This window comes from Haliotis rubra, unplaced genomic scaffold (genome assembly GCF_003918875.1).
Source record: "Haliotis rubra isolate DU_JTF1 unplaced genomic scaffold, ASM391887v1 Scf148, whole genome shotgun sequence".
In the NCBI taxonomy this organism is placed as follows: Eukaryota; Metazoa; Mollusca; class Gastropoda; order Lepetellida; family Haliotidae; genus Haliotis; species Haliotis rubra.
Genome location: NW_025765425.1, coordinates 1,710,155 through 1,735,660, shown reverse-complemented (window position 1 = coordinate 1,735,660; position 25,506 = coordinate 1,710,155). Strand labels below are relative to the sequence as shown.

The 25,506-nt window shown below is 42.6% G+C and overlaps 1 protein-coding gene across 3 annotated transcripts in view; it reads right to left on the bottom strand.

Annotated features, from left to right (window-relative positions):
* LOC124269849 (roquin-2-like) overlaps nucleotides 1–13,526 on the bottom strand; it is a 38,591-nt gene extending 25,065 nt beyond the window's left edge. For 2 of the 3 annotated variants that reach the window (XM_046704896.1, XM_046704897.1), the window contains exons 1-3: nucleotides 13,356–13,526; nucleotides 9,528–9,909; nucleotides 8,511–8,801 (exon numbers count right to left, since the gene is read on the bottom strand). In XM_046704896.1, the coding sequence (XP_046560852.1) occupies nucleotides 8,511–8,801; nucleotides 9,528–9,870 (634 nt within the window). In that variant the 5' untranslated portion in view covers nucleotides 9,871–9,909; nucleotides 13,356–13,526. The remainder of the gene's footprint in view (nucleotides 1–8,510; nucleotides 8,802–9,527; nucleotides 9,910–13,355) is intronic. The other variant, XM_046704898.1, reaches the window with a different exon arrangement.
* Nucleotides 13,527–25,506: the final 11,980 nt, after the last annotated feature.

Sequence of the window (25,506 nt, the reverse complement as noted above, 5' to 3'; positions counted from 1 at the left end):
TCAATTTTGTCATATTATCCATGTTTTCTGCCCCCCATCGACAGAAATACAATCTAATGTCGATTTGCACTTTGTTGGCCAGTCCAACAGGGGTGTTAGGGTTTAGGTGTAACGACTTGTACAGTTTCTGTCTGTCAGCCTCTACAATGATTTTTTTGTGTTCTGTATCCCCCTTTCCAGCTGCTTTTGTTTCTAATTTCATAGTTTTGAAACACTCATTGGCCCCATTAACCCATTCAACACCGCAGGCCGAAATATCGGCCACAACGTTATGAGTCCCCAGACAACGGAGGCCGATTAATCGGCCAGGCAGTAGTCACGTCAAAATGAGACATAATTTTAGGAACCTACCTGACTTTTGATTCATATATCAAATCTATCACATTTCACAATGTCTGAAAACACTTATTAAATTTCAATTTATCATATATTATCAGCAGAATTAAAATTATAAACTATTTTTCGCAATGTTATTGAAAACAACGATTCTCGGACACATGCTTGGCAGCGGGTCCACAATAACATTGTCAAAGAGCAAAGTAACGATGTTTCGAGGAAATTATTAAATAAATTGAATAAACTAATGAATAAAATCAACAACAGCATTCATAAAAGTTGTCAAACGTACATATAAAATTACTATTTCCATCGTTTTGTGCGATCATGTAATGCAAGTCAAGTCACATCTCGGCTCTCGCCGCCTCAATCTTCACGCTCGGACACGATGTTTAATGCGAAAATACATACATGAAGCATTTTTGTCACAGGTCATAACCTAGCACGATACACCCAATAAGTTCCATAATTTACGTATAGGTAGCGATTTCTTGCTTAATATGTTCAGAATAGCATTATTTTACCCAAAACATTTGTCAAAATCTGAAAGTTTTCGTTTACGAGGCCGGTATCCATTGCCGTAATATGATTGGCTGCCTTAGGTCACGTGTCTGATTTTGACCAATCCACGACCCTTATAGCAGACTGTGGCGAAAAGCGTCATTAGAAACCAATCTTTATCAATAAAATGCGCTTCTTACAACTGTGAAAATACTCTTGGCAAGGGTACAGTGATATTGTTGATGTTCAGAGCTTTGAGCGATGCCCAACATCAAACGATTTGCAGCATGTTATTCATACGAAGCTTCCAAAACGGAGGTATTTTCAGTTGTTATGTCATTTTACCGAGCGGAAAGCCACAGATATCGGGAAATAGGCGACCGTACATATTGTTTAAGAAATCTTTTTATAATAATTTTCTGATTACGTAAAAATGAAAATATACAAGAAAAAGGCACGGCCATGTTATGACATGTCACAAATGGAAAAAATCGCCGTAGTTTTTGCTCCTTTCGTGGTTTATCTGGACGTTATAAATGTAAGCTTGCATTTTCATTCAAATATGTAATTTTTTTAGTAAAATTGATATTTTATACTTATCCTGACTCATGCTCTTTTGCTTGTCTTCTTCTTCTTGAGAACATAGTGGAACACTTGTATCTCCTTAATTGAAGCTCCCTTCAATTTAAAATCACTAATTGGTACTCACCCAAGAGTTGCCTCCCTTGCCGTAAGCGCGGGAACAGGTGTCGCCACCCTCTGGCCTCATGCTTCACTCTCTCCTGATTTTGCGAGCCCAACACTTGAATTTACAGGGAAATCCAAAGTGTTATGTGGGGAGGATGGGAGGGCTAACCTCATGAGTCAGGATAAGTATAAAATATCAATTTTACTCAAAAAATTACATATTTTTCCTTATCCTGACTCATGCTCTTTTGCTTGTAGAATCCTCGAGTGGAGGTGGGCATAAACAGAATACTTTGGATTTATAATTAGTGATTTAAATAACTTATACTGTAATAACCCCTGCGGGAACTTCATAAAGGCATTGACTTAGGATATTTCCTCTATAATAAGCCATAGGTTATATATTACCATAACTGGGGTATTACATTACTCATATATTGACATACCAAATTATATAAATAGATATAAAAGCGACTCTGATAGAGAAGCTGTACAACTGAACATAAAACTCAGTATGAGCTTAAGGTTGAATAACCTAAGCTAAGTATATACATAGCCCTAGAACTCTGTAGAGTTATAAGCTAAATAATGTATGTATAATATACATAATAATCTCGTGGGAGTGAATATTAACACCTACGAGGGACTGTCAGTTGCTGAGCGAGGACCAAAGGACCGAAATGGTGAATGCCAGAGACGTCCTCGGTGGTGATATCTCTCAGATAGTGATTAGCAAACACCATGTTAGATTTCCAGAAGCATCCTTCCATAATTGTATTCAATGAACAGTTACCGTGTAGGGCGAGAGTGGAAGCCAATGCCCTGATTTCATGGGGATTTGATGCTGTTGGAGGGTCCAGTCCTGCTGCCTTGTAGGCGCTGTGAGAATGACAGTCCTTATCCATATAGATATGGTGAGTACGAAGAGACTTCTGTCTGATTAGTAGGCGATAAAGGTATGAACAATCTTTTGAGCGATCTTCAGCCTTGTTTTGGAGCGGCGTAAATAGATTTTGAGAGCTTTCATTACTGGGCATAGCGATAAGTCCAATGTATCTTGAGATCCGAGAATCGAGGATAGTGCAGGAGGCGATGAAATAACCTGTCTGGTTGGCCTGGTAGTTGATTTTTGGCGATGAAATCCCATCTTAATCCCAGATGCGCTGTGTTTTGATTGTCATCAAACTGTATCCTCTCATAATCTAGAGCGTGAATTTCAGATATTCTGGCTGCCGTGGCTAGAGATAACAGGAAAATTGTTTTCTGTGAGAGAAATTCAAAGGTTGTCGATTCCAACGGTTCATAATCCTCACTTGTGAGGTGTTGTAGCACTACATTCAGATCCCAAGCTGGGGCGTGGAACTTCCGCTTTTGGTCCTCCAATCGGAAAGCACGTAGTAAGGCCAGTAACTCTGGTGTTTTTGTCAATTTAACACCCGTTCTCATAGAAATCACAGAACTAAACGCGGCAAGATATGTGGACAATGTCGAGCCCTTTAAATGTTTGTTTTGCCGTAAGTAACACAAATAATCTGCCACTTGTGGATGCGTAGCATCTCTCGCTGTAAATCCCTTGTTTGCTGCGTAATTTTGAAAACTGTGCCACTTGTTAGATGCGTACAAGGATTCACGAGTCGAGTATTGTAAAGCAAAGCGTGACCGCTTTTGCGCCCTGGTAGAATATCCTCTCTTGTTTAAACACATTTTAATACAGTCCATCATTGAAGTTTGAATACTTCTGGGTTTCTGTGCACCTGTTTGGTGTGTGGATGTATTAACAGATTTGGCTTGGGTAGCTCAAGTGCGGTTGACCCGATTTCTTGTATTAGAATGGGAAACCACGTTCTAAGCCGACCAGTAGAGGCGCTGACCAAAGTGAGTTGTAGGCTCTGTGTTTGACTGATTTTCTGTAACACTTGAGGTATTATTGCTGGGGGCGAAACGCGTGCGCATTGAGGCCTTCCCATGATATGCTTAGGCGTCCGTTGCCCATGCTTGTGGGTCTGGAACTGGTGACACACGAATGTCGGTAGCTGATTGTTGAATCTTGTGGCGAGAATAGATCTACTAGCGGCTCCTATTGCTTGATTATCTGTGCAAATATCTCTGTATTGAGCATCCATTCTGTCGGGCGACGGTAGATGTGGTCGAGAGAGTCGTCTGCTAGTATATTCCTGGCTCCGGGAATGTGGCATGCTTTGACATGTAGATTTAGATCTTGGATTAATTCGAACAGTTGAAAGGTTAAAGTCAAAAGGTTCGGCGATCTCGTTGAGCCTTGCCTGTTCACATAGAACGCCACTGTCGAGTTGTCGGTATGAATCATTAGGTGCGCATTCTGTAGAATTGTGCTCCAATGCCTTATGGCGTTGATTACAGCTTTCATCTCTAATGAGTTTATGTGGAGCTTGCTTTCTAGCTGATTCCATAACCCTGATGCCGTCCGGTTGGTGAGATGAGCTCCCCAACCTTGGAGCCGACGTGTCTAAATATAGATGGGTTTTGAATTCCTGCTCTGCTAAACAAATCCTTCGCGAACATTCGATTTCTTGGTCCACCATAGTAGATGAGGTCTGAGATGTTTGATAGACTGAATGGTTGTAGGTCAGTCGAGATGTGTGTGTTGATGAAGACCTGTAAGGGACGTAACTGTAATCTGCCTCTGACTGTCAAGTCTTGGGCTGATGTTAGAAGACCTAGTAAGCTCTGCCATTGTCGAAGTGGTAGCCCGGAGAGAGTAGGGCTGGTGGAATGGTCTGTTGGATCTTGAGCCAACGGTCTTCTGTCTGACGATCACGGTTGAGATTGGTGATAAATCGAATGCCTAGGAATTGCAGATCTTGCGATGGTACTAGGTCCGACTTGAGTAAGTTTACTAACCATCCCAGCTGTGTTAGTAGCTTTATGATGTAGTTTAACTGTAGTTTGAGATGCTGTGGATCTTGATCTACTTGTATCCCGTCGTTGAGGAAGAAGCACTCGTAGCCCTTGGCGATGTAGATAGGTGACAATCGGTTTACGTTATCCTCGTGAATAACCATGGGGCTGATGATATTCGAATGGGAGTACTTTCCACTGGTAATGTAGCCTGTCTAGTGTAAACCGTGAGGTATTTCCTGGATTAGGGATGTATAGGGATGTGCAGATAAGCATCTTGTAGATCTATACTGCCCATGTAGTTCATGGGGCGAACCATGTGCCAGACTCGGTAGATGTATCATCGCGGAACCTCGTGGTCTCGTAGATAAGTCTTGTTGAAGAAGCTCATGTTGTAAATGAGTCTGTATTTCTCCTTGGAGTTTTTCTTGGGTACTAGGAAAACTGGGGAGTAGAAACCTGGTTCGATGTTTCCTTGATCTATTACTTCTATGGCCTGCTTGGTTAGGAGTAATGTAACAGCCTCTCTTAACTTTGGTAGTTGCCAGTGCTGTGCCTGTCATTCGAACTTGTGAGGGTTGACTGTCAGCGGAGGCTTGGCCTGTAGTGGGATCACGAAATCCGTGTTGAAGAATGTTGGAGACATAGGTGTCTTGAAGCATTCCCCAGTTTTCCCAGTGTAGTTGGAGACGTCCACCCACTTGTGACGGTTGTACTGGAGCGGCTGGGGTGGAAGACTCCAGTCGTTCGAACCTGTCTTTCAGCGTTTATAGTTGCGGGGAACCTCTGGGTGTCCTGCCTCTTCCTGACCCTCCTCTATAGTTGCCATATGGTGACCGAAAAGAATCTCTTCCCTGGAACTGGCTATCTTCCTGTCTCTTGCTCTTTGTAGGCCCGTGAATTTAGATCTCCTGAGTATCTTTGTGAAGTCTGTCGAATGACACTGGCTAGCGTGTCCATCGATTTAATCATCAGGACTTCTCTGGAATCCTTGGTGACTTCCTTGGAGACTTTGTCTATTCCTCCGTCAAAGATGGATGGGGAAGACCAGGGGCTGTATATAGTGGAGCTGTAAAGTTCTCACCCCAGTTGCAGGAGGCGGCGAATAGCCTTGACGACAAGCTAAGGTCAGTGCTGCTGAGACAGGCGTGAGATGATCTGTTAAGAACTGCTGGTCCTTCTTTTGCATCAGTAGGGCCGAGTAAATCATTCTATCATCTTCAGAGAGTCGTGTATTCACGAAATCTGGTGATAAGTGTCTCATTGATTGTTCTAGATCTGTTTAGACCAAAGAACATACGTCTCGTCATGGTTTCTATCTGAACCAATTTTCGATCATCAATCTTGTAGTTCTTGTTCTTGGCATCGGAGATCAGCTTGTAGTTCTCATCGATGTCTTGAGCCTTGAAGAAGGGTCCATATTATCGTGGAGAACTTCTTGGCGTGAAAGTTTGGCAGATGTGGTGTCTGAACTTTCGGTGGCTTTGTGGAATGCTGTATCTAGGTTCTGTGGTACGCCGCCAACGGGTCCGATTGGGGTAGTGTGATAGCATCTGCATCGTCTTCTTTCATCAGGTATGTCTCTGCCGAGTTGCCACTCTTGGAAGGTGATGAGAGATCTAGATTATTGACCATCCAATATCTTATCTCTGCATCTGAGAAAATAATTCCTCCATCATCTTCCATTCCATCATCATTAATGAGAGGTTGTTGCTCTTCTGATGTTGGACTGTGTGGCTCTATCTCTATATCGTTTGACGCTTGTGGAGATCTGGTTGTAGGCTTGTGTGCAGACCTGTGAGGTGATCGGCGATGGTGATGTACGTGGAGATCGTGGTGGATCGGCCGAGGCGATCGTCTTGGTGATCTACATCGATAGGTTGATCTTCTTGGAGACCTGTGAGGGGACCGTTGGTAGCTTCGCGAAGCTCTTGTGTAGTCCCTCGATGTCCTTCTAGATGATGATGATCTGGGTTCAGGCGTCCTTCGCGAATGCCTTCGCGAAGCTTCCTCTGCGTCCGGTCCTGGGGAACGGTGATATGACCTTCGCGAAGGCTTCCGTGAGGTCTGATGATCAGATTCCGTATCTGAGTATGGCGCCCCGAAGAAGGTGATGATCTTTCCCGCCTTCGCGAAGGCCTTCGCGAAGGCTGTACATCTGGGTCCTTCGTCGAGGTGGTCTGTGACTTCCTTCGCGAAGGCGGCAAGGCTCGGACCCTGGGATGGCTGCTTCTCCAGTCTGTAGTGGCCTTCCATCATGATCATGATCTGCTTCATTAGATCGTCTGGGATGATCTGCGACGAAGTAGATGGTGCCCTCTCTGCGCTGTTAGCGGTGGGGCCCTCAGAGATCTCGTCTGACATCAGTGTAGAGGCATCAGGCTGCATGGTGATCTCTGCTGAAGTCACTGTCGCTGTCACTGGTCGCTTCTTGTGGCGTATGTCGGGTATGATGATCAGCTGGTCATCGTAGAGGCCCAATTCTGCTGCTGGAACGATCTCGGCTGAGAAAGTTCTCGACGACTTCGTAGATTTCCCTTTAAAGGATGACGCTGCCCTGGGGGTACGAAGTCTGCGTTGAGAAGACGTTGAGGCCCTCTTGGACTTTATCTGCGATGACGGGATGGGAGGGGGTCGCTCGACAGCAGCTGACTGGATGGGAAATCCGATGTATCGGCCATGTCTACTCCTAGTTTGCGTGACCTATCTGCAACACGTCTCAAGACGCAAAGATGGTATTTATTAAAGGCAGAATTGGTTAAATTAATGCAGTAACTGCAACGTGAATCAAACGCACAAGGCGTAGTACAACTAGGGCATACTACATTCGGATCAGCAGCGGAAAAACGTAATCTACAAATAGTACAGTTTTTCATCAACCTAATACTAGCTGAACAATCACGAACTCACGTGCATAAACAGTAGAAATACGATTAATTATCAATGCAAATTAATGAAGGATACTAGCTATACCTTTATAGTAAACTATAAGAGGTAACTAACTAAGAAAACCAAAGGATATAGTGTGTAAGGAGACACAGGCGCTCTCGCATCCTGCTCACTGGGCAAAGAAGGAGAGAGTGAAGCATGAGGCCAGAGGGTGGCGACACCTGTTCCCGCGCTTACGGCAAGGGAGGCAACTCTTGGGTGAGTACCAATTAGTGATTTTACATTGAAGGGAGCTTCAATTAAGGAGATACAAGTGTTCCACTATGTTCGCAAGAAGAAGAAGACAAGCAAAAGAGCATGAGTCAGGATAAGGAAAAATATAGATTTATTTAAGTTTTAGTTGTATTATTTGAATAATATTATAAAAATAAACTTCATATTTATCAACAGTAGGATTAGATCTTTTAAATGGTGTATGGGATGTAGTAGCAATAACGTTTTACAAGCTTATAATTTCCTTCATAAACATAGGCTTCATCTATGACCTAAGGGTCTCTGGGAACTCAGTGTCATGGCAGTAAATGCCTCTGGTTGACTGGTGTTGAAAGAGTTAAATTCACTGTCCTTTATTATGTCAAAATTTCTATTTTGGGGGGGACTTTTCAAATATCTGTTCAGACTATAGCACACGGTGTCGAGGGTAGAACCTTTATATATCTCGCCTTTGTTTGTTCTAATGTCCATGTAGAAATGTCGCAACGTGGCATTCAGCCGTCTGACTTCATAATGTTCAAAGTTAGGGTCCATTTCTTTTTCTGTCAAGTAGTCCCGTAATAATTTTGCTGCGATGTCATTGGCCCTTTTGGTGTTCCTTGGAACAACGTTAGAACGTTTTGCTTCAATTTCATCCTCAGTTGTTGTGGCAAAACGTTTCCTTGCTGCCATGTTGACACCATCTGATCGATTGACCTCAATGCAGCGCACATCCCTAAAGGCTTGGCGATGCACGCTTTTCTCACTTCGCGTGGTCACCGAGGCGTGGCTGGATGATACAACTTTTGTACTCCCTGCTCGCGGAACGTGACGGGTGTACATGGTATTTTACATGAACCAATCAAAACTCAACATTCTTACACGAGGCTGGATAAAATCGTTTGTGCAACCGGGCCGTGAGATAATCCCTTGCCTTTCACCAAACAACAAAGACAGTTTTAACATACCTGGTCCAAGGAACTGACATCCTCGAGCCCGCACGGCTGCCCAGAGGTTGGCTGAGAGCTGGTGGGGGTTCTGGTGTTGTAAGATCAACTCGGTTACTGTGCGCTCCCCTAGTGACCGTGACGCCCGCATAGTCCGGGATCGCCCCTCTTCCTCAATCAGCTGACAATTGACCAGGGACACCAGCTTGCGCTGCATCGGTCGACTAAGGGTACTGCCACTGAGCAGGTGCCCTCCCTTCCCAATATCTTCATCTTCCACAGCACCATCACACTTGAGGTCAGAGGAATCTGCTAGAAATTAAATACAATCACACTCAATTAAAACTTCAATTACCTAAATTTTATTTTCCAAACACCACACATTTTATAATATATGGAATTAAGAGCACATCAGCCAGAGCACTTGGTCATAAACATGGTGTTATTTCTTTACTAACAATCAACAAAGTGCTTCACTTGTTGGGGTCTACATGGAAGTAAATGATGTGTAACATGTGACACCTGCATTAAACTCTTGTTTTAAAGATGAGGAAATGAGATAATGCTGTAGGGATCTTTGATGCCATCAATAATGTATTTGACAAGTTAATCAGGTCAGTTGATTGGCTCTTGAGGTAAAAACAATGTCACTAATGGTTTATGCCATTATGGGCAAACATCTCTCACCTCATGTTGGAAAATCAACAATACAGCAGTGGTGTTTGGCGTTCACATGAATTCTTACAGAAAAAATGCATTGGGAAAGACAGAACATCTCGTAATGGGACTGCCTTGGACAGACTATTCCATTTAGGAATTTGGTGTTTAGCATGCCAATTTTCACATGTAAGAGCAAGCCTATGATTCCAACTTCAAACAATGATACCAGTCACTCAATGATACCAGTCAATGACTTAAGGTAACTGCAACTAATCAATAGTCCGAGAATGGTTAAAAACAACAAATACATAGTAAACTCAGCTCAGCAGACATAGAAATTGAAAAGATGTGACAACACATTCGGGCAAGAAACTTTACCTGATTTCAGATACACAGCAAGATCTTCGATACATTTTTTGGCAGATTCATAGTACCGGAGGTCTTCTGCATTGATGAGACTCTCCTCCCTGTCACGGACCTCCTCTGGGATAGCTGCACCCACTAGCTGTAGTAGTGCATAGTTCACAGGAAACTCATCCACATTGCGAGTGATGGCACTCTGGTCGAAGGGACACTTGCCATGCTGAAGCTTGGCGAGGCAGGTCTTGCAGACTGTGTGACCACAGCCCATACTGATGGGACGGTGCAGCCGCTCATCGAACATGTTGAAACAGACATGGCATGAGAGGAACTCTGTCCATGGTGGGCCTTGTACTGGCATTGTTGCAGTTGAATATTGAGGTCAAAGCTGACCTATATCCTGAAATGCAGAACAGCAAATTCAAAATGTCTGTGGGATGCAGGGTTCAACATTTAAAACAATGCGAGTTTTACGCAACTTATAGAATTGTTCCAGCAATATCACAAAGGGGACAGAAGAAATGGGATTAACACATTTATTCCAAATACATGTTAAGAGACACTCACAGATATTCAAAACAAAGCATGAAACATGTTTATTTTCATAAAGATCATGATGATGCACAATCTAACAAGTGAGATGGGTCATAGTTTAACAGACAATAAACCATTCTAACACTTCACAAAGCCTCCTTAAATGATAACTTTGCGAGTGAGTGAGTTGGGTTTTCTGTCACTTTTAGCAAATTCTAGTTTATCATGACAGGGGAACACCTGAGATACCTTTTTAAAGTGAAAAAAAACCGTATTATCAAAGTTACCTTATCAGTTCTATTTCAGCACATGGCGCAATACATTTGTTTGTATGTTTTGTTTGTTGTTCAACGAGGCACTCAGCAATATTTCAGACAATCAACAGCATGAGCATCGATCTACACAATTGGGATACAATGACATGCGTCAACCAAGTCAGCGAGCCAGACCACCCGATCCCGTAAGTTGCCTTTTACGAGAAACATAGGTTGCTGAGGACCAATTCTAACCCGGATCTTCACGGGTTTTATGCTTGAATAAAAAATCTATAAATACATAAATGTACCATCATATCAAGCTTAGTTTGGTGTAAAATTGTTAAACAGTAAACTTGTGGAATAATTTATTTATGAGAAAAACTGAACTTCTAGTCAAATTTATTCTACAGTGTCACAGTTTATGGGTGTTACGTTTTTCAGCAGCAATAAGCATGATAAGTGAAACTACAAACTTAACCATATCATTCTGATAAATTCTGGCATTTCAATGGTGCTTTCTGATAATCTGAAAAAGTTCATCATTAATATTATCATGGTTTTATGAATATGTAATACATCATGACAGTTGGTCATGTTTAAATACCTTACTCATCATAAACATATCAACTGTTTGATAATGTCAGATGAGTTTGCTGAAACACTATTAAAACTGCTTTTAACATGTTTTACAGTTCATAAGTCTTATCAAACTGTTAAGTACTTAACATGGTAAATAAAACTCAAAATGAACAATTAGTTGAGTAAAATGTCATTGAAACATATATAATTGGCATATATTTGTTGAATTGTCAACATTTACATGTTTAGCTCAAAATTTTACTGAATTTGAAGAAAAGACTTCCATCAGTGTACACAATCAGTGTGCGAAATTTACGCTGGTCAAGTGGTCCCTGGCTAGTAAAAATTCCTCAGGACCACCAAATGATAAGTTTGCAATGGTCCTAGTGGCCAGTGAATTTAGTATTGATAGTTAAGTAAATATACAAGTGTTATTTTGGACCAGTGATTCTGAAGTACAGACAGGACTACTAATTATTGTCCACTCTGGTCCTGTGGTCTAGTGGGAAATTTTGAAAGGTTTCTTTCCCTGCACAATATAAACAGCATTTCCTAGACAACTGTACTGAGTGAGTTCGACAAGTGAGTACTGGAGCCTATAACATGCAAACACTACCGGTACATGGAAAATCTAGGTCAAAATGGCCACACCTGCTATGCCTCACTTAAGATATATATAACAACACATCATACCTCACTTAAGATATATATAACAACACATCATGCAAAGACAGTGCTTGACTTAATTCTACAAAACAGACCTGTTCAACTTGATATTGAAAAAAGGAACATAATCTTTCAAATCTCACAAAGGAATTGAGGGATATTTGATTTGAATAAATATAAGTGGCATGAGTCAGTGTGTGAAACAAGTTTTCAGGATCACTAGCAAACCGGGCTAGGAAGTTTAAAAGTTACTAGCCCGAATGAAAATTTACTAGCCAAACTAAATAAAGATACAAAAGTCTCAAAAGTAGCTATTTATTATTTCTTTCATAAAGTTCAAAGTTAAACATCAACGTTACAAATTGTCAGGACCAGATGATTCAGCACAAGTTTCAGGTTTATAACTATTCAAACAGTGACAGTCCAGTTAAGCACTCTGTCAATCAATCAGACTCAAGGTCTGACTGACCAAAGTTTATGAGATCATCATCACACTCATTATTTGCAAATGATGAAGGATTTTTATTGGTGTTTATTTCTTAACACTGACCTATCACAACGCGTCTTAGAAACGGGTTAGGATTTCAGCTGCGTGTGTAGTTTCACTAATATCAGCTCAGAATTGTCGGCTTGAAAACAAAACAAAAAATACTAAAAGAATTAGGATTTTTAATGAAAAAAGGCCATGAAGAGAATTTTTCACAGACTGAAAATTTACACTAGCAAACCAGGCTACCGTCATTCTATTTTTACTAGCCCGGACACCTTAAACTCAATTAACCCTAATTAGTTTACATTACCGCATCCCTTTGATTCATGCTGCACCGTGTGTAAACATGTGGAAACAACCTCAGTTCAGAGTGATACTTGCCCATGAAACGGGAGGTGAATATCTAGTTGCTTTGTAAATATCGAGTTAAAAGGGTAATTTTGCTTGTTGGGACCATGAAATTGTATCGAGACACCCGTATCGAGTTAAAAGAGCTTGAATAATGATAAATTATGAAGGATTATGCCGGGACCGAGATGTTATATCGAGACAACGGAGATATCGAGTTATCAGAGTTCGACACAACGGTGCTCGACTGTATATTTAACCTGTGGAGGCCCAGCACATTAGTTTACAATTGAAATACAAATGGTCAAGTTGCTTTCTCCTAAAATCTAGTTGCTTGACATGGCCACTTGTTCATAATGAGCTGCATTTGAATATGGCTAATAGCGAGTACCAGTTAGAATTAATTGACAATTCACATATTTTTAGGATCGTCAACATGCACACCATCTAACAGTTCCCACAGGATTACACTTGTCTAAATAGTTTTTGATTTGTGTCAGTTGCACTGACGATAGGGTTAAACGAGTTTAAAAAATGTTCCAGAACTTAATGCTAAGATGAATATTTAACTATATCATTTCCTCGAGAAAAAATTGTACTAGGGCAATGAATTAGTTGACATAATTTGCACATGTAAACAGCCGATACTGTGCGTACTGCTTCTGTTTTCACATGTCGCGATAACATAGAGGGTCCAAGTATAAGATTCGGTATTGTTGGAATATGGCTGAGTGCGGCGTAAACAACAACTGATAGTGATAATTAGCTGGTCAATCCAGTGGTCATTCCTCTCTGGCATGATGACTCCTACAACTCAACTGGACGACTACTTTGTCTGACCATCTTTACAATCATTTCCGATAACATTAGTTTACCGACAGGTTGTCCAATAAACAATATGCACCCTGCGTCCGTTACCAAATAAGTTGGCAAACACGTCAGACCAGTACAAACGCAACACATGATACTTGCCTGCAATCTCATCGTATCGATGAACGAATACTTCCAAACAGTCTCCAAAATGAAGCTGCCTGAAATAAGCATGCGCTAGGAATCCTGAATTTCACGGAAATCAACTCATCCTAGACTTCTAAGTAAAGATTTGACGAGCGCTCTCAGGCACGTCTTTCTTCCGTCGTCAGATTTGGCTATACTTCTGTAGACAGCCAAGAAATGCTTTCGTACATAAACAATGAAGCCAGGGAGAATAGAAAATAGATCATCCCTGATGAAGCTAAACTTCGCAATAAGTTTGGTTTCGGTTTGGTTTGTTGTTTAACGCCGCACTCAGCAATATTCCAGCTAGATTTCTATATGAGGCGGTTTGTAAATAATCGAGTCTGGACCAGACAATCCAGTGATCAACAGCATGAACACCAATCTCTTGGGATACGATGACGTGTGTCAACCATTGACAACCAAGTCAGCGAGTCTGACCACCCGATCCCGTTAATCGCCACTTAGGACAAACCTGGGTTGCTGAAGACCAATTCTAACCCAGATCTTCGCGGGTTCTTCGTAATAGAGGAGTGGCTTAAACAGTATTTCAGATGTACAGACCCGTACAAAAAATATTCGGACACTTGACGTTATTTCCATAGACTTACATGCTATTTCAGTGTACTAGCATAAATAATTTTCATGAAGTGAGTTCAGGATGGATCTTTGTAAAATTTGACAGGCAAATGTGAAATCATTTCTGCTCCGCGCACATAATTTCCGTTAATTTTCCGACCACTATTTAACTAATGACATCACATTTATCAACTTGCGTATGGTTTCACAATGCGCAATCCCATAGGCCGCCATGTTAGAGGGGTTCACGATCTACTGTACATATGTTGTTGTTTTGTTGTTTTTGTTGTTTTTGTTGTTTTGGGGGTTTTTTTTATTGTTCCCAATGTGATGAGTACAAAAACATGATGAGTACAAGCATATAGAGGAATATGTGCACATACAAGCTAGTGGGCTCAAAAGCGATATAGTACACTAAGTACATTGAATATCAATATCAGTGATATGTTTTTGTTTAATAGTCATTCAGGGTTAAATTCAGGGATGAGAGGAAACCATTTGACTAAAAAAGCTTTCAACATTATTATTTCTCCTGGAGATGAATGATTCAGTGGTAAATATGTCTTTCACTATCCTTAAGTAATTATCAACTATTGGAATTGTTTTTGTCAAAGAGCAAGTGTAAATATATCTCTTAGCAGATAAGATTATGTGGTTCAATAATGGGTTCTTACCTAAAAGCCAAACCAGATCAAAGATTTTGTCAAATTAGTGTTTGGATACGTTTCGTAATCCACTGTTCAAGTTTCTTCCAGAAAGTTTTGGTTTCATCACATTCCCAATATACATGGCATAAAGTTTCAACAGAATCATTACACAAAGAACATATTGTATTGTCCACCAGATTCATTCTAAGAAGTTCTTTTTTGGTATAAACAATTCCGTGCAAAAATTTATATTGAAAATCTAACAGTTTCACATCTCTTAAATTCTTTCTACAAGTATGAAAAATCAAATGCCAATCAATATCAATACAGTCAAATAATGTTTCCCATGTTTGGCACATGTGAGGTTTAACATTTTCAGATAACAATTTATCATAGAATAATCTTGAACCTTTTCTTGGGGATATGAAATCCTTTTGGAGTGAATTTATTGTGAGGTCATTAATGTTTATATATCTATATTCCTTTAAAGTCTTTTTCCAAGGTTCAGGTAAAATATATATAACATATCCAAGATCTAAGTGAGTACCTTTTATATCAAATATAAGCTTCAATTGATCAAAGGATATAAACCCATGTTCATCACAAAGATCTTTGATCGTCAAGATTCCACTTTTAGCCCAGTGACTAATGATGTGATTTGAGTTTTTGAAATCGTCAGCAACAAAAATAAATATATATGGAAATATGGGATCCCTTGCCTGCGTACCCCGTTGATTTTGGAAGATGAGGTGAGGTGAAATTGGGTTTAACGTCGTGCTTGAGAATATTTCGCTCATGTGACGACGTGCATGCGTGTGTATGTGTATGTGCGGCTGCTTGTACTAGCCCAGACTGAAGCTGGTTTTATAGTGCTAGCCCACTGAGATACCACGCCGCAGTGAAGCATGGATACCCCACTCAGACACATTATACTGACTCCGAGCCGACCAGTCCTTGTACCCATTAATGCCGAGCGCCAGGCATAATTTAACGTCTATTGGTATGACACGGTCGGGGATCGAACCCGCCACCTTCCGCTCTCCGGGCGGACGCTCTAACCACTACACCACGGAGGCGGTGATTTTGGAAGAAATCAGAGAGATGCCCATTCTGAATAACACATGAAGTTGTGTCATACGTTAAGACGTTAATCCAACATATAATCTTTGGACCAAAACCAAATTTTATTAGGACAGAATTGATAAAATCCTTAGAAACTGTGTCAAATGCTTTTTCGAAATCGATCAAAATTAATAAACCTGACATGTCTCTTTTCCTAGTTTCAAACATAATGTCATATAATAGTCTTGTGTTTTCACTTAATGTTCTGCCAGGTATAAATCCAGTCTGGTTGTTATGTATCAGGGAATCAAGGGTAGTTTTAACCGATTTGAGATACATGCGCTTATTAATTTATACGGAGCATTTAATAAAGTAATTGGTCTCCAGTTCTTCAATAAGTTCCTATTATTATTAGCTTTAGGTATACAAGTGATAACTCCTCTCTTCATGGTAAGAGACATCTTATTTCGTTTTGATACATCTTTGATAGATCTGAAAATCCAGATCTTTGGTTCTTTCCAGAAGAATTTAAAGAAAATCAATTGGAAATCCATCTATACCTGGGCTTTGTTATTTTTCATACTTTTTAATGCCAATGATATTTCCTTTATGTCTAATTCTTTTTCCAAGTTGTCTCTCTGTTGGTGACTCAAGGTTGGAGTTTTCTAAACAGGCATCATCCCCATAGTTCTCAGCAGAAGAATACAGTCTTTTTATAGAACTCTTTAAGTTCATTTAAGATTGCATCGCTGTCAGTAATTTCGTCATTCTTTTCTGTAATAATTTTATTAATTGATTTGCTGACATAATTCCTATTTTCTAAGTGACAGAAATATTTTGTTGGTTTTTCCCCTTCTTCATACAATAGAATTCTGTTTCTGAGTTGAACTCCTCGTATCCCTTCTTCCTTAATTTGTTGTAATTCTGATTTTGATTTAGAAAGTTCAGATATTAAGGCTTCATCTACGTTTTGGAAATCTTTTCTAATAGTATGTTCACAGTCTTTATTTTAGTTTCTAACTCATTTGTTCTGTCCTTTGTTTTCTTTTTTTTTGTAACAACTCTAAATTGTCTTCTTATTCAACTTATAAATCTGTCTTAAATGTCGAAATATATTTAACACACATAAATGTAATGGATATACAGACAAGCTTTATCAAGATTTAGATGCGGATGTCACAACCTAATGATTGAATTAGGCCGAAGAATCGGAATGGATGAAAGAATTAAGAATATGCTCTCACTGCAGCCGATATGGAATCCATCAAATTGAAAACGAGTATCATTTTTTATTAATCTGCAAAGCCTTCACCCAACCCAGAAACTCCTATATTCACTCGATGTATCACACAACCATCCCTCAGTTACAACATTTGCTAATCTAATGAACACCAAATGTCCTAAAACACTGTTAAATTTAAGTAAATATGTATTCATTGCCTTTAAATTATATCCTTATCTTCACCAATAATCTACATGCTGTTTGTTTAATCTACTGCTATACTCTCTCATATTGTACGCTTCTATTCTTGTAATTTAAACTATTTTGTATATATCCTGTATATATTACAAATGTATATTTATTGTATATATTGCAAATGTATGTCATTTGGGCCAGTGGCCTTTGACTTGAATAAACATCATAAGATAGGGTGAAAAATATATTGATTTACCTCGAACATTCATCAGAAATGTTTCTAAGAATAAGCTGTCATCTATCTTAAGTCATTCACATTCTCAACATAAGAGTCAATATCTGGGTATTCTTTGGTCGTCTCCTTTAAGATTGATCTGACTAAATCAGCATAATCGGGATTTAAGAGTAAAGAAGTATTGAATTTCCAGTAATCCCTCCCTCTTTTTTGATTAATAGTGTTTGAGAAAGTAAAACTAATAGCTGAATGGTCTGTTTTATAGCCAGGTATGATGTCAGAACCCAGTGAAAGATTAAACATGTCCTGCGAAATTAAATAGAAATCCAATCTTGCTTGCTGTCTATAGTTGTTTTTTTCCACCATGCATATTTTCTTAAATCAGGATTTAGTTCCCGCCAGATATCAATAAGATCTAAGGATTCAATTTTGTCTAAAACTATATCTCTGGCCTTGGGGTTGTTAATATTTTTGTAATTTTCCAAATCTTTGGAAGGATCGAGAACCAGATTCCAGTCACCAACAATAGCTACGGATTCATTATCGAAATTACAGTACATACTGTACATATTTTGCCATTCGATAAATAAGCAACGGAATATTAAACAGAATGTATGTGATTATAGGTAAGATGGTTCCTCACAAATGAGCTAAATTTGACTTGGATCTTACGAAAATTAAATTCATGAAAATTATTTTAGGCTACACTAGATTAACATGTAAATATATGGAAATAACGTCAAGTGTCCTGAATACGTTTTGTACGACTCTGAGAAAAAGCAACGACGTTTACTTTTGCGTCGGTCCACCAGCAACAAAGTGCTCAAATACTTTTGATCCGAGCCCACCCTAAAATCTATTTTCAACTGAATACTTTGCCAGTTTGACTCCAACACCCGCAAACCATAAATCAGTTGTCCCAAGAGGCGATTAACGGGATCGGGTGGTCAGGCTGGCTGACTTGGTTGTCAATGGTTGACACACGTCATCGTATCCCAAGAGATTGATGCTCATGCTGTTTATATCACTGGATTGTCTATAACTGTAGTTTGATTTGAGAGGAAGGCCGAAGTGATACAGGTCTTGGACATTTTCCTCTTAATGGAACACACGAGTTGCTGACAACAATCTGTTCACGATTTTATTGTACAAAGTAAAAATTAGTACATTAGGGAATACATATTGGAAAACTATTGAAATTGAGGTACTGCAGTCATTAAGTCGGGCATGACAAGCTGGACTGTGAACTGAGTGTAAACGTTTCGGTTTGCGGGTGTTGGAGTCAAACTGGCTAAGTATTCAGTTGAAAATAGATTTTTAGGGTGGGCACGGATCAAAAAGTATTTGAGCACTTTGTTGCTGGTGGACCGACGCAAAAGTAAACGTCGTTGCTTTTCTCTCAGAAGATGTCCCCGTGGGGGTTAGTAAGTCACATGATCAGTCATCTCTGTCTTGCCTCGTTGCATAGTACATAACATATATAGTCTACCTACACCACTTGCTACCTGAATATATATGCCAATCCTAGACTGAGTAATTAATGATTGTTGACCCTTTAATGTTTACAAAAGTGGTTGATATTTATATATCAATGTATATAGAAATGAGCTAATCTACTCAGGAAAACACGCATCTATACTATTTATAAGTAGCCGTTGATATTGATGTTATCTTTCGCCTCGCCTTGTTCGCATGGTATTGCTCTGTTGATATGGACTAATAATCTACAAGCGCCGTAAAGAAGTATGTCCGCAAGATCCAGAATATTCCGGCTAGTGCCTTCCTGTACTGGTTCAAAGCGAAATATTCAAGTAGACGACTCTATACGAAAGTTGTTTTGAACAAGCCCGTCAGTAAAACTGCAAACACAAAATATCCTGTGTAACTGAATTGAAAAGATCGACTGTTTTTTTAGTGACCTTCACTTTCTATTGCGTTTGAATTAAAAGGGATTCGCCAGGTGGTCTATTTTGTCGCCTTTTCCAAACTTTCGTTTTTAAAGTATAATACTTGGATGCGACCGCTTTAGTAAATATGCCTTATCATAAATGATGTATATGTTTTATACATTATGACTTCTTTGACAGGAACATGTTAAGTTACCTCTGAACGTGTGGTATTTGTACCAATTTTATAATTTTAGAGGGTTATGTTGAATTTCTGATGACTGGGTTCAAAATACAAGGACTGAGTCCAGTCTTGGTGTGGATTGTATGATGACTGGATTCAAACCATGGGGACTGGGTCCAATCTGGATGTGGATTGTCTGATGACTGGGTTCAAACCTCAGGGACTGGGTCCAATCTGGGTGTGGATTGTCTGATGCCTGGATTCAAACCACAGGGACTGGGTCCAGTCAGGGTGTGGATTGTCTGATGACTGGGTTCAAACCACAGGGACTGGGTCCAATCTGGGTGTGGATTGTCTGATGCCTGGATTCAAACCACAGGGACTGGGTCCAGTCAGGGTGTGGATGGTCTGATGCCTAGATTCAAACTACACAGACTGGGTCCAGTCTGGGTGTGGATTGTCTGATGCCTGGATTCAAACCATGGGGACTGGGTCCAGTCAGGGTGTGGATTGTCTAATGACTGGGTTCAAACCTGAGCGACTGGGTCCAGTCAGGGTGTGGATTGTCTGATGCCTGGATTCAAACTACATGGACTGGGTCCAGTCTGGGTGTGGATTGTGTGATGACTGGGTTCAAACTACATGGACCGTGGGTCCAGTCTGGGTGTGGATTGTGTGATGACTGGGTTCAAACTACAGGGACTTGGTCCAGTCAGGGTGTGGATTGTCTGATGCCTGGGTTCAAACTACACAGACTGGGTCCAGTCAGGGTGTGGATTAGTGTGATGACTGGGTTCAAACTACATGGACCGGGTCCAGTCTGTGTGTGGATTGTGTGATGACTGGGTTCAAACTACAGGGACTTGGTCCATTCAGGGTGTGGATTGTATGATGGCTGGATTCAAACCATCGGGACTGGGTCCAATCTGGGTGTGGATTGTCTGATGCCTGGATTCAAACCACAGGGACTGGGTCCAGTCAGGGTGTGGATTGTCTGATGCCTAGATTCAAACCATGGGGACTGGGTCCAGTCAGGGTGTGGATTGTCTGATGACTGGGTTCAAACCTGAGGGACTGGGTCCAGTCAGGGTGTGGATTGTCTGATGCCTGGATTCAAACTACACAGACTGGGTCCAGTCTGGGTGTGGATTGTATGATGACTGGGTTCAAACTACACAGACTGGGTCCAGTCAGGGTGTGGATTGTGTGATGACTGGGTTCAAACTACACAGACTGGGTCCAGTCTGGGTGTGGATTGTATGATGACTGGATTTTAACTACATGGACCGGGTCCAGTCTGGGTGTGGATTGTATGATGACTGGGTTCAAACTACACAGACTGGGTCCAGTCTGGGTGTGGATTGTGTGATGACTGAGTTCAAACTACAGGGACTTGGTCCATTCAGGGTTTGGATTGTATGATGGCTGGATGCAAACTACATGGACTGGGTCCAGTCAGGGTGTGGATTGTATGATGACTGGATTCAAACTACATGGACTGGGTCCAGTCAGGGTGTGGATTGTGTGATGACTGGGTTCAAACTACACAGACTGGGTCCAGTCTGGGTGTGGATTGTGTGATGACTGGGTTCAAACTACACAGACTGGGTCCAGTCTGGGTGTGGATTGTCTGATGACTGGGTTCAAACCATGGGGACTAGGTCCAGTCTGGATGTGGATTGTCTGATGACTGGGTTCAAACCTCAGTGACTGGGTCCAGTCTGGGTGTGGATTGTATGATGACTGGGTTCAAACCACAGGGACTTGGTCCAGTCAGGGTGTGGATTGTATGATGCCTTGGTTCAAACCTCAGGGACTGGGTCCAGTCAGGGTGTGGATTGGATGATGGCTGGAGTTCAAACCTCAGGGACTGGGTCCAGTCAGGGTGTTGATTGGATGATGGCTGGGTGACAGATCAGTCAGGTTGTGGATTATATGATGACTGGGTTCAAACCACAGGGACTTGGTCCAGTCAGGGTGTGGATTGTCTGATGGCTGGGTTCAAACCACAGGGACTTGGTCCAGTCAGGGTGTGGATTGGATGATGCCTGGGTTCAAACCACAGGGACTGGGTCCAGTCTGGGTGTGGATTATATGATGACTGGGTTCAAACCTCAGGGACTGGGTCCAGTCAGGGTGTGGATTGTATGATGCCTGGATTCAAACTACATGGACTGGGTCTAATCTGGATGTGGATTGTCTGATGGCTGGATTCAAACCTCAGGGACTGGGTCCAGTCAGGATGTGGATTGTCTGATGGCTGGATTCAAACCTCAGGGACTGGGTCCAGTCAGGATGTGGATTGTCTGATGCCTGGATTCAAACCACAGGGACTGGGTCCAGTCAGGATGTGGATTGTCTGATGCCTGGGTTCAAACCACAGGGACTGGGTCCAGTCAGGGTGTGGATTGTCTGATGACTGGGTTCAAACCACAGGGACTGGGTCCAGTCAGGGTGTGGATTGTCTGATGCCTGGGTTCAAACCTCAGGGACTGGGTCCAGTCAGGAGTGTGGATTGGATGATGCCTGGGTTCAAACCTCAGGGACTGGGTCCAGTCAGGGTGTTGATTGGATGATGGCTGGGTTCAAACTACAGGGACTGGGTCCAGTCAGGGTGTGGATTGTATGATGACTGGGTTCAAACCACAGGGACTGGGTCCAGTCAGGGTGTGGATTGTCTGATGACTGGGTTCAAACTACAGGGACTGGGTCCAGTCTGGGTGTGGATTGTCCGATGCCTGGGTTCAAACCTCAGGAACTGGGTCCAGTCTGGGTGTGGATTGTCTGATGTCTGGATTCAAACCACAGGGACTTGGTCCAGTCAGGGTGTGGATTGTATGATGCCTGGGTTCAAACCTCAGGGACTGGGTCCAGTCAGGGTGTTGATTGGATGATGGCTGGGTTCTGTCAGGTTGTGGATTGTATGATGGCTGGATTCAAACCACAGGGACTGGGTCCAGTCTGGGTGTGGATTGTCTGATGCCTGGGTTCAAACCTCAGGGACTGGGTCCAGTCAGGGTGTGGATTATATGATGACTGGGTTCAAACCACAGGGACTGGGTCCAGTCTGGGTGTGGATTGTCTGATGCCTGGGTTCAAACCTCAGGGACTGGGTCCAGTCTGGGTGTGGATTGTCTGATGGCTGGGTTCAAACCACAGGGACTGGGTCCAGTCTGGGTGTGGATTGTATGATGGCTGGGTTCAAACCACAGGGACTGGGTCCAGTCAGGTTGTGGATTGTCTGATGACTGGGTTCAAACCACATGGACTGGGGTCCAGTCTGTGGTGTGGATTGTGTGATGACTGGGTTCAAACTACAGGGACTTGGTCCATTCAGGGTGTGGATTGTATGATGGCTGGATTCAAACTACATGGACTGGGTCCAGTCAGGGTGTGGATTGTATGATGGCTGGATTCAAACCACATGGACTGGGTCCAGTCAGGGTGTGGATTGTCTGATGGCTGGATTCAAACTACATGGACTGGGTCCAGTCAGGGTGTGGATTGTCTGATGACTGGGTTCAAACCTGAGGGACTGGGTCCAGTCAGGGTGTGGATTGTCTGATGCCTGGATTCAAACTACATGGACTGGGTCCAGTCAGGGTGTGGATTGTGTCATGACTGGAGTTCAAACTACATGGACTGGGTCCAGTCTGGGTGTGGATTGTCTGATGACTGGGTTCAAACTACACAGACTGGGTCCAGTCAGGGTGTGGATTGTGTGATGGCTGGATTCAAACTACATGGACTGGGTCCAGTCTGGGTGTGGATTGTATGATGACTGGATTCAAACTACATGGACCGGGTCCAGTCAGGGTGTGGATTGTATGATGGCTGGATTCAAACTACATGGACTGGGTCCAGTCAGGGTGTGGATTGTATGATGACTGGGTTCAAACTACATGGACCGGGTCCAGTCAGGGTGTGGATTGTATGATGGCTGGATTCAAACTACATGGACCGGGTCCAGTCAGGGTGTGGATTGTATGATGACTGGATTCAAACTACATGGACTGGGTCCAGTCAGGGTGTGGATTGTCTGATGACTGGGTTCAAACTACAGGGACTGGGTCCAGTCTGGGTGTGGATTGTCTGATGCCTGGGTTCAAACCTCAGGGACTGGGTCCAGTCTGGGTGTGGATTGTCTGATGACTGGGTTCAAACCTCAGGGACTGGGTCCAGTCAGGGTGTGGATTGTCTGATGCCTGGGTTCAAACCTCAGGGACTGGGTCCAGTCAGGGTGTGGATTATATGATGACTGGGTTCAAACCTCAGGGACTGGGTCCAGTCAGGGTGTGGATTGTCTGATGACTGGGTTCAAACCACAGGGACTGGGTCCAGTCAGGGTGTGGATTGTCTGATGACTGGGTTCAAACCTCTCAGGGACTGGGTCCAGTCAGGGTGTGGATTATTCTGATGACTGGATTCAAACCACAGGGACTGGGTCCAGTCTGGATGTGGATTGTCTGATGCCTGGGTTCAAACCTCAGGGACTGGGTCCAGTCTGTGGATTATATGATGACTGGGTTCAAACCATGGGGACTGGGTCATCCAGTCAGGGTGTGGATTGTATGATGACTGGATTCAAACTACATGGACTGGGTCCAATCTGGATGTGGATTGTCTGATGACTGGATTCAAACCTCATGGACTGGGTCCAGTCAGGGTGTGGATTGTCTGATGACTGGGTTCAAACCACAGGGACTGGGTCCATGTGGATTCAAACTACATGGGGTCAGTGGATTGTATGATGACTGGGTTCAAACCTCAGGGACTGGGTCCAGTCAGGGTGTGGATTGTCTGATGACTGGGTTCAAACCTCAGGGACTGGGTCCAGTCTGGGTGTGGATTGTCTGATGACTGGGTTCAAACTACAGGGACTGGGTCCAGTCAGGGTGTGGATTGTCTGATGCCTGGGTTCAAACTACAGGGACTGGGTCCAGTCTGGGTGTGGATTGTATGATGACTGGATTCAAACTACAGGGACTGGGTCCAGTCAGGGTGTGGATTGTCTGATGCCTGGGATTCAAACCTGGATTCATGGACTGGGTCCAGTCAGGGTGTGGATTGTATGATGGCTGGATTCAAACTACATGGACTGGGTCCAGTCAGGGTGTGGATTGTATGATGGCTGGATTCAAACTACATGGACTGGGTCCAGTCAGGGTGTGGATTGTATGATGGCTGGATTCAAACTACATGGACTGGGTCCAGTCAGGGTGTGGATTGTATGATGGCTGGATTCAAACTACATGGACTGGGTCCAGTCAGGGTGTGGATTGTATGATGGCTGGATTCAAACTACATGGACTGGGTCCAGTCAGGGTGTGGATTGTATGATGACTGGATTCAAAACTACATGGACTGGGTCCAGTCAGGGTGTGGATTGTCTGATGACTGGATTCAAAACCTACATGGACTGGGTCCAGTCAGGGTGTGGATTGTATGATGGCTGGATTCAAACTACATGGACTGGGTCCAGTCAGGGTGTGGATTGTATGATGACTGGATTCAAAACTACATGGACTGGGTCCAGTCAGGGTGTGGATTGTATGATGGCTGGATTCAAACTACATGGACTGGGTCCAGTCAGGGTGTGGATTGTCTGATGGCTGGATTCAAACTACATGGACTGGGTCCAGTCAGGGTGTGGATTGTCTGATGACTGGGTTCAAACCTCAGGGACTGGGTCCAGTCAGGGTGTGGATTGTGTGATGACTGGATTCAAACCACAGGGACTGGGTCCAGTCTGGGTGTGGATTGTCTGATGCCTGGGTTCAAACCTCAGGGACTGGGTCCAGTCTGGGTGTGGATTATGTCTGATGACTGGGTTCAAACCATCAGGGACTGGGTCCAGTCAGGGTGTGGATTGTCTGATGCCTGGGTTCAAACCATGGGACTGGGTCCAGTCAGGAGTGTGATTGTCTGATGACTGGGATTCAAACCTCAGGGACTGGGTTCAAACCTCAGGGACTGGGTCCAGTCAGGATGTGGATTGTCTGATGACTGGGTTCAAACCTCAGGGACTGGGTCCAGTCAGGATGTGGATTGTCTGATGACTGGGTTCAAACCTCAGGGACTGGGTCCAGTCAGGGTGTGGATTGTCTGATGACTGGG